Consider the following 13,564-nt stretch of genomic DNA (forward strand, 5'->3'; position numbering starts at 1 on the left):
TTAATTTTTTTTTTTTTTTTTTTTGAGACAGTTTTGCTCTTGTTGCCCAGGCCGGAGTGCAGTAGTGCGATCTTGGCTCGCTGCAACCTCTGCCTCCCGGGTTCAAGCGATTCTCCTGCCTCAGCCTCCTGAGTAGCTGGAATTACAGGCACCCGCCCACCACACCTGGCTAACTTTTTGTATTTTTAGCAGAGACAGGGTTTCATCATGTTGGCCAGGCTGGTATCGAACTCCTGAACTCAGGTGACCCACCTGCCTCAGCCTCCCAAAGTGCTGGGATTACAGACGTGAGCTATCGCGCCTGGCCAGGACTTCCTTTTAATGCCAGAACTGTCCTGGTTTTAAAAGTAGCAAACAAAAGCAACAACTAAGATCTGAGAATTCCATGGTCTTGCCAAGGTCCTATCCTAGTAAGTAGCTCATTTGAGCCCAGGATTTGCATCTAGATCTGTCTGTGAAGCCTGCATTCTTCTATCCCACCATATGAAGATGTTTCTGTCCTGCTGGGGAAAATACAACCAGGGACATTAGGAAACTTTAGGTAAAGTCATTCAGCCTCACTGGGCCTGAAAATCCTCTTTTGTAACATGGCAGGACTGGACTACATTAGTGGCTCATAGATTTAAAGGTTTAGAAAAATTAGTGACATGTCAAAAAAAATTGATTGTGGAGGGGACTGACATGGAGCTGCTGACTAAGTGTAGGTACAGAAAACTACCATCTTCTATCACCATTATAAGGGACATTTTTATTACCAAAAATGTAGAAAGGACATTATCGCATATCAATGAGGTAGCATTTAAATTGAGGAAATATTGCTTTTAGAAAATCTCCCTACTTATTTTATGCATTTGGCCTCTGCCCAGTGATAACATCTTCCTGAATCAGCATCTCTCTGTCTATATATATATAAGCAGGATTTTTAAAGCCCTGGCCCACATGACCTCACTAAAAAGTTGTCCAGGTCTCACATTCCGATACTTTGATTAAAGGGGAAGCTGCTCCTATTTTACAGGCTAAGATGGCTAAAATCTGTCCCTTGATCTTTATAAAGGAATTAGCCTCAGTGCAACATGTGAAGTAACCAGAAAGGAAATGAGGGACAAGGGACTCCACATTGGGAGTGGTGGGTATGGACAGGCAGGAAACTTGGACCTTGCTCCTGATTAACTTAATTATCACCAGGCTAAATATAGATCGAGTTCTACATGGATTATCAAATTGTGATGTATTGTCCAATACAGCTTTTGTCTTTTTTTTTTTTTTAAGACAGGGACTGACTGTTGCCCAGGCTGGAGTGCAGTGGCATGATCTTGGCTCACTACAACCTCTGCCTCCTGGGCTCAAGCGATTCTCCCACCTCAGCCTCCTGAGTAGCTGGAACTACATGCACACACCACCATGCCTGACTAACTTTTGTATTTTTTTGTAGAGACAAGGTTTTGCCATGTTGGCCAGGGTGGTCTCGAATTCCTGGGCTCAAGCGAACTTCCCATCTGGGCCTCCCAAACTGCTGGGATTACAGGTGTGAGCCACCATGCCCAGCTGCTCTTATCTTATTGATGATAATAGTATCACAGTGATAATGCCTTACTTGCACAACTGTGAAGTAAGCAGGAGGGAAGGGCAGAGGAATTAATGTTTTAGTTTTTTCTGTTCTATAACAAGACAGCTGCTTCAAGTGTGCCTGCCACCGAGCCTAATACACAGTTCCTCACGCCTGCTTCCTTTCAGGCCCAGACCCTTAGATGCACCCTATCATTTAGACACAATTTAGAGACATCCTATCATTCAATCCCTCAGCATACGTCTAAATCCTCTAGTTCATTGCTTCTATGTTATAGAGGAGGAAACGAATGACTGGAGTGGTTAAGATATTCATCAAGGTCTCACTGCAGTAGAGGTGAGTTGCAAATCTAGGTCCTTCTGGTTCAACAGCACGCTCATATCACAAAGCTTCACACAGCAGCTTTGGCAAATATTAGACACACAATAAGTGCTTCTGATTTAAATTTTTAAAAACAAATTAAAACAACTTTGTTGAAGAATGTTAATGATAATCATAAATGGGGCTGGGCATGGTGGTTCATGCCTGTAATCTCAACACTTCGGGAGGCCAAGGCAGGTGGATTGCTTGAGGCCAGGAGTTCAAGACCAGCCTGGGCAATATGGCAAGATCTTATCTCTATAATTATTTTTAAATTAGCTGGGTATGGTGGCTCACGCCTGTAGTCTAAGCTACTCAGGAGGCTGTGGTGGGATGGGAGAATTGCTTGAGCCGAGTTCAAGGCTACAGCAAGCTGTGATTGTACTACTGCACTTCATCCTGGGCAATATAATAAGACCTCGTCTCAAAAAAAAAATCATCTGTCTCAAAAAAAAAAAAAAAGGTAACATAAATGTCCCATGGCATTGAACAAGGAATCAAACAATTTGCATGAACTGTAGTAACTAGGGTTACTTTTGGAGAGCTGTACTCATCAGCACTCCAGCTAATTAATGCTGCAGTAAGTCAAGTGATGCCTAAGTCTCAGTACCTTAAGATAACAACATTTATTTCTCATACCAGTCCAACTCTGGTCAGCAAGGCACTATGTTCATCTGAGGCGGTCAGTGTCCCAGGCCACCAACAGCTCCATCCCAGCACATATTTCCATGATTGCTGAGACTAGAGAAGTGAACATCATACACGGGCTCTTAAAGCATCTTCCCGGGGCCGGGCGCGGTGGATCATGCCTGTAATCCCAGCACTTTGGGAGGCTGAGGCATGTGGATCACAGGGTCAGGAGTTCGAGATCAGTCTGGCCAATGTGGTGAAACCCCATCTCTACTAAAAAAATACAAAAAAATTAGCCAGGCATGGTGGTGCATGCCTGTATTCCCAGCTACTCAGGAGGCTGAGGCAGGAGAATTGCTTGAACCTAAAAGGCAGAGGTTGCAGTGAGCCAAGATCATGCCATTGCACTCCAGCCTGGGCAACAGAGTGAGACTCCATCTCAAAAAAAAAAAAATGTATCTTCCCAGAAGTGACACATTTCACTCCCATCTACATTTCTTTGGTCAAAGCAACTCATGTGGCCACATTTCAAAAGGGTAGAAAAGTACATCCTACCATGCGCCTGGAAGGAAGAAAGCAAGACGTATTTGGTAAATAGCAGAAATCTCCTCCACCTCCAGGCAACCACTCATCTGTGTCCTGTTCCTATAGTTTTATCTTTTCTCAAATGTAATGTAAATGGAAAAGCCTTTTGTGTCCTTTTTGTGTCTAGCTTTTTTCACTTAGCATATTGCTTTGAGACTTTTTGTGTCCAGCTTTTTTCACTTAGCACAATGCTTTGAGACTTTTTGTGTCCAGCTTTTTTCACTTAGCACACTTTGAGACTCATCTATGTCATTGCCTGTTGTAGTACTTTGTTCCTTTAAATTGCTGAGTGAGATTCTATTGCACAGTTCCACAATTCCCCAGGGAAAGGACTTTCTAGTGTGTTTTAAGTGTTTCCTCCACAAATGTTTGCCTGGGCTTTGCTACAAGAGATCTTTGCTAAGTGCTCCTGTTCAGTGATATGTCATAGCTATATATTTTTCCACCGTCAGCCAGTCATCAGCCTGCAGCTACTAGAGGAGCTAGAGCTCCAGAATCTTTAATTGCCATGATTTATTTATTTTGTTGGCTGATTGGTCTGCCCACTTACTCATTCTTTGTTTTAGTGAATGCCTGCTAGGTGCCAGGCACTGAGCAGATAATATTTAACAAGGATAGGATTGGTTCCTATCCCCACAGGATTTATGATTTTGAGCCCATTAATCCCTTGATGATATAGGAAACAGGTTGGAAAAGGAGTAAAGGGGAAATATTAGAACATTTTGACCACAAGTCCAAGGCCTTCAGGGGGAGTTACTAGCATATCAGTATGGAGATGACATTCAATTCTGCAACTGTCTTTCCTCTATTTTGTGGTTGTTATTGTTTTGTTGGCGGTAGTGGTGTCTTACTCTGTCACCCAAGCTGGAGTCAGTGGCTTGATCCTAACTCACTGCAGCCTTGAACTCCTGGACTCAAGCGATCCTCCAGCCTCAGACTCCTGAGTAGCTGAGACTACAGGCATGAGCCACCATGCCTGGCTAATTAAAAAAAAAAAAAAAATTTGTAGAGACAGAGTCTTGCTTTGTTGTCCAGGCTGGTCTTGAACTCCTGGCTTCAAGCGATTCTCCCACCTCGGCTTCCCACAGTGGCATCTTTCCTTCTTTTGGTAACAGGAGGGACCTATTGAAGAGAACCAATGTGCTATTTCTTCATAGTTTTCAATTCCTAGGGCTGGATTGTGGTAGCCACTTGGCACAGAGAGGAGGAACTTCAGGTCAGAAAGATAAAAAGATCCCAGGGGTAAAGATATTTATGTTGATTTATATTAAAATCATAGGAAACACTCATAGTGTTTTCCTGCGAGTTCTCCCCTTTAACCCTCATGAGAACTTTGTGAGGCAATGATTATTATCCCCACTTTACTGATCAGGACACTGAGGCTCAGAGAACTGGCAGCCTCTTAGGCCTGACATCATGATCTGGGAAAATAGCCACAAAATGGCTGGAGAGTGTCTTGTACCAGCTGATGGTGCTGCAAGTATTTATGGGGTCAATACACATCGACATAAATACCTTTACTCCTGGCATCTTTTTATCTTTCTGACCTGAAGTTCCTGCTCACTGTGCCAAGTGGCTACCACAATCCAGCCCTAGGAACTGAAAGCTGCCACAGCCGTTCAACATCCAGTACAAGAGAGGACTCTGACCTGTATGATCTATGCATTGTGCCCCTTACCTTTTACTTCCCAAGCAACTGGAAGATGGCTCATTGCACATTGCTGAGGTTTAGCCCAACAGTTTAAAACCACTTTTTAGCTCTTTAGTTGCTGGTAATCAAAGCCTGAGGTGGAGGTTCTGTGTTGCCAGGTCAGCGGCACAAGTAGGATAAAGCACTCAGGCCAGCTTATCATGCACAGAAGTTCCTTCCATTTTAGGTTCAAAACAATCACCAGGGTGCAGCATTATTCACAATAGCCAAAATATAGAAACAACCTAAGTACCCATCAACAGATGAATGGATAAAGAAACTGTGTTGTGTATTACCACATGTGGAATATTATTCGGTATTAAAAACAGAGATCCTGCCATTTGCAACAATGTGGGCAACAAGGAACCTGGAGGACATTATGCTAAGTGAAATCAGCCAGGCACAGAAAGACAAACACTGAATGATCTCACTTACATGTGGAATCTAAAAAAAGTTGAACTCATAGAAACAGAGAGTAGAACGGTGGGAGGGCACAGAAATGGGGAGAAATAGATCAAAGGGTACATACTTGCAGTTATGTAAGATGAATGAGCCTGGAGATGTAATGTACGGTCTGAGTACCATAGTTAGTAATACTGTGTTGTATACTGAACATTTGCTAAGAGAATAGATTTTAGGTGCTCTTACCACACACACAGACACACGTAACAATGAGATGATAGATACAATAATTTGCTTGACTATAATAGCCATTTCACTGTGTATTTCAAAACATCATGTTGTATACCTTAAATATACACAATTTAAAAATAAAATACAAACAAAAATTAGTATGAGGGGAGAGAAGGTCTGGAAATGATGCGATGTTTATGAGTCTGCCTAAGCTGAGTGGGAACAAGAAAGGGGTCAGTCCTGGGTTCCTGCTCAGACCTCAGTTGGGATTGTGAGCTGTGGGGAAGGGAGAGCTGAGTGGGTGGGGCTGGCTCAGGAGAGGAGAGTGCTACTGGCCACCTCCATTCATTTGGAAGGCCGTAGCCCTGATCCAACCTGCCAAAAGGTCACCTTCATGCCCCAAACTGCCATTATTGGCCTCCCCCAGTGCCAAGGTTTTTGCCATAAAGCATATGAGAGGCTCATCATCCCTGACCTGCAAGGCATCCAAGGAAGCAATTCATTCACGAATGTATATCTAAACAGGCAGCCACATCCCTCGGCCACCATGAGTGTAAGATCCATGGCCCACCATCTTAAAGTTCTGCAGATTCTCCCCACCAGAGCACACATAGGCTTACTTTCCCCTCTCCTCCAACACATGAAGAGTTGGCATGGAAGGGGTAGTGGGAGACATTGAGGAGGGAATTGTAAGTATCTGAATTGGTCACTTATGATCTCCAATTCACGTAAACAAAAGCAGGTGCTGTATCTAAGTTTGGCTTCCTGCCATTTAGGTCTGTTTGTCCATCCATCCATCCATCCATCCATCATCAAAAGTGTACCTCCCCAGTGCTGGGCACTGAGAATACAGAAATGACTCAGCTTCCACATTTGCCATGTGGAAGTTCACTGCACAACTGGTAACTTGTTGCATTCTGGTCTGGTTTTCTTGTTATTAAGAGGAAAACACACAATGAAAATGATATTAATTTTATTGTATCATTTTACTGACTAGAACGCCAGACTTATAGTGGATATAAGTATAAAAATAACCAAATTCTTACAAATAATACTTTGCTGCTACAGTACTGAATAATTAGTGGAGGTTGCAATTATAATACAACTTTAAATAACATTCTCATAATGGGTTTAACACAATCAACCAGGGGCTAAGGTTTAAAGGTTTACAAAGAGAAATCCAGGACAACATGAAAACTCCCAAAGTTCATATTCCAGCTAAATGCTTCATTTAACCGTCAATCCACCAACACAAACATTAACAAAACTCAGAGCAACTCATGATGAAACAGTCGTTCTCTTTTTAGGACAGGCCAAGGTTAATACAGAAAGGTAAATGAGTCGGATTAGTTTCCCAGGCAGAACTGATTCCATCCCATCCCTGGCCTATCCCATCCTCCCTACCCAAGAAATCTGTAATGAAGTATGTTAAGTGCATTTTAAAAATCTGAATATGCAAATTCTTCAAAATGTCCTCTTTGAAAATGCCCAGGTGACAGACCCAGACTCGGACCTGTCTCTTTTTAGACCTGAATGGTCCCCCTTTGGTTTCATAGGGTTTTCTGTGAGCAGTTTACACCAGATATGATGGAGTATAACGCTAATGAAGATACTTTACTACAACAAATTAATTGGCATTTAATACTTTCATGTTCCTACTATTTTAGTCAGTTCTCTTCCTTGGAGATTTAAGAAAAAAAGAAAACATACCCAAAGGCAAACTCTACAAAACCAGTATCTCTATTTCCAAAAACACACCTGAGAACCTCAGAATGACACTTTGTTAAGGGAGGAAATGAAATGTCCCTTCTCATCCACACAAAAGCTTTCAGATAGGAAAAAAAAGATGCTACTAAGGGTAATTTCAAGTAAAATACAAAGTATTGAAATACTGAACTTTGCGTTCTTCCTCTTTCCAAAGAAGTGCTGTAGTCTCAAAATTTGTGTATTTTAGAACTCTGGGTCAAAACCCTAACTTTGGGTGTGTTAGGCTAAACTTAGCCAAGGGCAACTGGAGTGGACAGCTCCTCTTCCTCAGGCAGAGTTAAATCGGCTTACAGGACACCCGGGCATCTCACCAGGGGGCAACACAGTTTCACGCAGGCACCAAAAAGCCACACGTGGTGGGTGACCCAAAGGTGCCTGCTCTGGGAACTTTCACATCTGAATAGGTGTCATCCTTCAACGGCATATTCTTGGGTAGCCATCCAGCCTAGGAGTCCAAAGATGCTGCCTTCTCCCTTGGGCCCACTTTAAGAGTTACCTCTTTAAGAACTCAATCGTCACATCTTAGTTTTTGACCTCAGATGCCATCAGCCAACTTGACTGAACCACCTATCAGCAATTTTGGCTCTAAATGTTTTAGCTGCTTCTGAAAATATACTTCCCCTCAAAGGAGGAAGATGTGTCAGCGTTTAAGACATTCCACTGAATATGTTCCCAATTCTGAAAACAGTTCACAAAAATATGCTTCCAGTATGTGGGAGCCATGGCCTTACCATGGGAACAAGGCAAGCAGCTCTCAGATGGATGTGTATGTCTGACTGCACTTGTCAGAAACCCAGGTCCTTGCCTTCCACTTCCTATACCAAAGCCACGTGCCAGTGTGCTTCTTGCTGAGCACAAGCCAGCCACTATTTTCTTAATGACAAGTGTCTAAGAAATACATATAAAAACCAATCTGAAAGCACATTTTCAAAAGGGTAGTCAGCATTTTTTTTTGCATTTCACGTCATTAATTTGGTTACTTCTTAAAAATAATATTAAGGTTCCTTAAAAAAATAACTTATCTTTAAAGCCCTTTCTCTCTTGCCCTCTTTGATATTTAAGGTATACAGGATGGTGAGGGGTGTGCCAGGACAGTAAGGCAGGGGGCTACAGTGCGCAGAGTAGCTGGGGGAGTCAGGCAGACAAGGGTTTCAGTCCTGCTTCTACAGGGCAAGCTATTTATCCTCTCTGAAGGTTTCTGTACCTGAGAAATGGGCACCTCCATGCCCACCTCTCAAGGATACTGTGAGGAGCCTTGCCCAGAGCCTGGTCATGGTAGGAGCATGTCAGTTCATCTGCCTAAAGAAACAGACTCCAGGGCCTTAGGCTGGCTCAAGGGGCAGAGGAAAAGACAATGGCAATAAGACCCTCTGGAGCTTAAACCAAACCACTGATGCCAGGGAGCCAGCCAGCCACCCTTCCCTGCTGCAGTGTGTGACGGGACACACAGATGCCCCTGCGCCCGGCTCCTCTCTATGGAGGTTTAAGCATCTCTTGAGCAGTTACACATCACTTGCCCCTTCCTCTCACCTTCCCCCATCTGTGGGATATTGGTGCAGGATTGTGGCATCTGTGCAGGTGAATCACACACCCCAGGTGCAGGGGCTGACATGGAGCACTGTGTCTGGGCGGAGAGCCTCGGCGTGCCAGGTGTGCATCCAGGCCTCTTCTGCTATCAGGTGTTTCCCCTCGGCCTAGGCGGGACCCTTCTGCAGCTAGGAACCCCGTGCAGGAGTGCAGCTGGCCTCTCCCTTCCTCACTGGGTCACAGACATGCTTTACTCATGTCCCCTTAGAGCCTCATGCTCTGGAGGTGCCTTCCCCACCCCCAAACGCCTCCTGGAAACTGTGGAGACTGTGTGACCTCAACCTTGTGGGTGCCTCCTTTTTTTCTGTTAAAACAACAAAATAAAACACTCTTAATCCACTCTATACGGAAGAAACCCATGAACAAGAAGCACTGTTGGAACTCACAGGACACCGTTTTCTCGATGTTGGGATTCTTCCCAAGAATGTTTTCAGGACAGAACACTTCATTTTGTGGAGCTGAAGTCTTCTGGCTCCGATAGAGGAGATGATTTGTCAGCTGTGACGTCAGCTGAAGGCAGTGGAAGTGTATGCCTGGGAATAGCCTCCCTACATGGCTCTTCCCACAGCTGCGGGTTCTGGGGGTGAGCAGGCATGCTGCGGAAGGAGCCAAGAAGCCTAGTCTGTGGGCTCAGGTGAGCTGCAGGAGCTCAGAACTCTCCAGTTAGGTGCGAGGCCGTGAGCCACAAAGGGCCATTGGTTCTACAGAGAGAGAGGCCCAAGATTTCAAAAAGGCGACGCTTTGAAATTTTAGGTTAGCCTCCACTGATAAAAACAGTTCTCCTTTTATTTATCTCATGGATGAGTGCAATTTAACTACTAAAATGCACCTCCCCTGACTAGGACTCTTGCTACAGCAGGGTGATGGTGAGTGGTGGAGACCATGGGACACAAGAGTTCTTGCTTAAAACCATCAGGGCCAAGGATTATGTAAGAATAGGGATTATATTTAGAGGACCTTGAAGAAACAACCATGCCCGGGGCAGAACTGTCCCCAGTGGCTGCACCATTTCCAGAAATGTGAAGCGGGACTCCCCGCTTCAGGGTGGAGACAATTATTTTACCTCTGTATTCCCCTCACTTCATCCAAAAGCAGGATGCCCCAAAGAAGGCCAATAAACACAGTTCCCCAGGTGGCAATTAAAGACACCGAGTACTGGATGTCTCCCTGGCAGGACCCACATCACAGGCATAATAAATAAGATGAGTGGAACTTCCTTCCCGAAGGTCAACCCTCAGTTCCTCGACCAACCGGAAGTCTTCAGCTCTCCCACACTGACTGGAAGTATAACCACGTTTCTGGAGGGTGCGACACAGCCATATGAAGAGGTACAAATGACTGGGTGAGAAAAAGAAGTTATTTCTTCAGCCGAATAAACAGCTTTGAGTGGTTGAAAGTTTACATGGGGTTTGTGGACATGAGATTCTGGGTACAAAGTGCTGCAGTAGCCGGTGAGCAAACTCATGTGTGGCTCCATCTCGGCTCCCTGTTCTTCCTCAGGAATCCACGCAGCTTCCCAAAGCACTGTTGATGGAGGAAATCTAACCTGCCTATTCAGCCCATCCCTCTAACCACATCCAGCTGCAGGGGCTCAACAAGCTGCTTTCCTAGAGTGGTGAAACCTGCGTTCAGTTTGACATTTCTCCTCCATACGCAGCTGCCTCTGGCCTCCACAATGGTGATCAGAGTCCCAGGCCCCAGGCTGGGCCCTCATGGATGAAAAGTGCCCCCCTGCCTGCAATCTGCCTGCTGAGCCTCCAGCTAAAACCAAATATAAGTTGTTTTGCTCTGATCCAAGCTTGTTTGAAAAAGTGATATTTAACTGCAAAGAGATTTAAAAAAAAAAATCTTAAATACATGTGTCACCTTGACTTAAAAAACACATTGCAGTTGTGTGCGGTGCCTCACACATTTCCTCACTGTGGGGGCTGGCTTGGAAACTGTAGCATAAGACAACCTAGAAACATATGAAAACACTGTCCGTTCAATGGCGACATCTTCAGACTTCAGTGGTACGCTCATCCTCATCTGTTGTTTAGCACGCAGGCGCTGGGCAGGAAAATAATTAACAAGCCAGTATTTTGCTGCAAATGAATCACCAAATTGCTGCCTATGGAAGTGTCTCGGGAAAGGAAGCCTTCTTTCTGGAACAGTCTCAAAACAGATCCAAAAGGAAACCTCCCACCCAATTTACTAAAGTGCAAACGAAGGGAAAACCAGGTCCCTGCACTGATGTCTAGTGGTCTGCCCTGGCTAATAGTCGCCCTGGTGCCAGTGCCATGGTGCAGTCACTCAGAGAGACTCTCTTGATACTGGCCCACATTCACGTTCACAGTAACAACAAAGGTGCTGAATGAGCAGCCTGTGGTTCCACATCCACCTGTCTCCTCCACTGTGGTCACACCCTGCATGCCTGTCCCTCTTCCTGCTTGCCACTCAGCGTGGCTCCCGACAAATCCTGGGCGCAGCCTCCTGGTGCGGTCCTCTGAGCAGAGGTCCCAGGTGACTGGCTCAGAGCAATGAGTCCTTCTCTCTCCTGGACTTAAAAGTAGTCTCTTCTTCTGCTTTCATCACTGATGAAAGACGGGTTATACTGTCCGGGGAAAATGCAAGAATGCCGTGATCCTGGCAGTCCAGTGTAGGCCGGGTAGAGTCCGTTTCGTTCAAGTTCTGGATTCCTTACACTTGTAGGCTGGTTGCCAAAGAGAAAAGAAGAAAAGTCAATTTATCATTCTTGGGTTTAAATTACAGTGTTAAATCCCAATGATTTTAGACCAATGTAAGAAAAGATCTGGGTTTATCCTGTATGATGTCGTTCTACCAATTATTTCTAATTTTTTTAAAGTATCTTTCTCTCTGGAGCACAACCCACTTTAATCCTTCCTGTCCCAGCAACCATGCAGAAGGCAACTGATGCAAATGGAGGAACTGAACTTTATAAGGTCCTACGACCATCTAGTTGCAGGTGGAGTTAGGACCCCAAACCAGGAGGCCAACAGCAATCCTCAAGTGATCAGTTGGATCTCAAAAAAAGGCTCCCTGGGAATCAGAGGGGCTACTTTGAGGAGGCCTTCATAGTAGCACCAAAGGTAAATTATTTCTTGGCAGAAATAAAATACTAGCTACTATGTATCATAAATGAGTCGCAGGAGAGCCCAATGTGGGAATCACCTGGACGACACCTGAGCCCACTGTGTGGAACAGCTTGTCTACCCAGGTGACAGCTTCATGCCCTAAGCTTAGGCTCTGCCTCTACAGACTGCTCAGCCAGCTATTTTTTTCCTTCTTTCTTTTTCTTTTCCTCCTTCCTTTCCTTTCTCCTTTCCCTTTCTTTCTTTTTCTTTTTTTACCTTTCCCTCTCTTTCTTTCTTTTCTTTTTTCTTTTTCTTTCTTTTTTTAGATGGAGTCTCACTCTGTCACCAGGCCAGAGTGCAGTGGCACAATCTCGGCTCATTGCAACCCCTGCCTCCTGGGTTTGAGGTACTCTCCTGCCTCAACCTCCCGAGTAGCTGGGACTACAGGTGCACGCTACCAAGCCCAGCTAATTTTTGTATTTTTAGTAGAGACGGGGTTTCACCATGTTAGCCAGAATGGTCTCGATCTCTTGACCTCGTGATCCACCTGCCTTGGCCTCCCAAAGTGCTGGGATTATAGGCGTGAGCCACTGCGCCTGGCCTTTTTTTTTTTTTTTTTTTTTTTTGAGACAGGGTCTTGCTCTATTGCCCAGCCTGGAGTGCAATGGCACAAACACTGTTCACTGTAACCTTGACCTCCTGGGCTTAAGTGATCCTCCTGCCTTAGCCTCCTGAGTAGCTGGATGTACAGGGGTCCACCACCATGCCTGGCTAATTAAAAAAAGAAAAAAATCTGTAGAGACAGGGTCTCACCATGTTGCCCAGGCTGGTCTTGAACTCCTAGGGTCAAGCAATCCCCCGATCTTGGCCTCCCAAAGTGATTACAGGGATTATAGGCATGAGCCACTGTGCCTGGCCAGCCTGCTATTTTTGGAATAAAAATAGGGTTCATTTACATTCTTGACTACGTTTATTTAAGGTAACTCTTTAATACCATGGAAACATGCAGTGAAGTTGGTTCCTATGATGCCACAGGCCTGTTTGTTGCTAGTTATTGAACCGTGCTGGGGCTGAGGAGTCCCGAGTAAAGGATGAGAGTGTGGGGACACACTGGGGTAAAATACCAGCTCAGTTATAGCTTCAGTTAGTAAAGGAAAAGGACTTTCCTGATAAACAGAGAAACAAAGCCCAATGCAGAAATATCAATGGGAATATTTTTGCTAGAGCTAAGTTTGTATCTCTTTATGTTTTTCTCCTTATTTATAACTTTTTGTTCTTCCTCTAGGTTCAAATTTTCCAAAAAGACTCCATGGAAATAAACAGCTTCTTAGCATGAACAAACTTGTCCCTCCCATCCAAAGTCTGCATCCCCGTGGTTAATTGCCACAGCAACCAGAGGAATTATGGTTTCTGTCACAAGATTGTCTAACACCATTAAGTCCCCACGGGGCAAGGTTTCACATTTATTGCTATTCCTCAAACAGCTCCACATGGCACGAGAAGTCACCTGATAACTGTTTACTTTTCAGCTCAGATACGCCTGTTCATGTTTGCTTTATGGTTGATACAGTGATATGAAATGAGCTGGGCAGTTTACAGGAATATGACACAGGTTAAATTCAATATGGGAGAGAGGCAGCAAGAAGGGTTCAAGGTTGTCTCCTACCTTTC

At 44.6% G+C, this 13,564-nt stretch overlaps 1 protein-coding gene across 2 annotated transcripts in view; it reads right to left on the reverse strand.

Moving 5' to 3' along the window:
- Window positions 1–6,421: 6,421 nt before the first annotated feature.
- Window positions 6,422–13,564, reverse strand: part of HEG1 (heart development protein with EGF like domains 1) — a 90,184-nt gene continuing 83,041 nt past the window's right edge. For both annotated transcript variants that reach the window (XM_055383846.2, XM_019024399.4), the window contains one exon: window positions 6,422–11,511. In XM_055383846.2, the coding sequence (XP_055239821.2) occupies window positions 11,362–11,511 (150 nt within the window). In that variant the 3' untranslated portion in view covers window positions 6,422–11,361. The remainder of the gene's footprint in view (window positions 11,512–13,564) is intronic.

Source organism: Gorilla gorilla, chromosome 2 (assembly GCF_029281585.2).
Source record: "Gorilla gorilla gorilla isolate KB3781 chromosome 2, NHGRI_mGorGor1-v2.1_pri, whole genome shotgun sequence".
Classification (NCBI taxonomy): domain Eukaryota; kingdom Metazoa; phylum Chordata; class Mammalia; order Primates; family Hominidae; genus Gorilla; species Gorilla gorilla.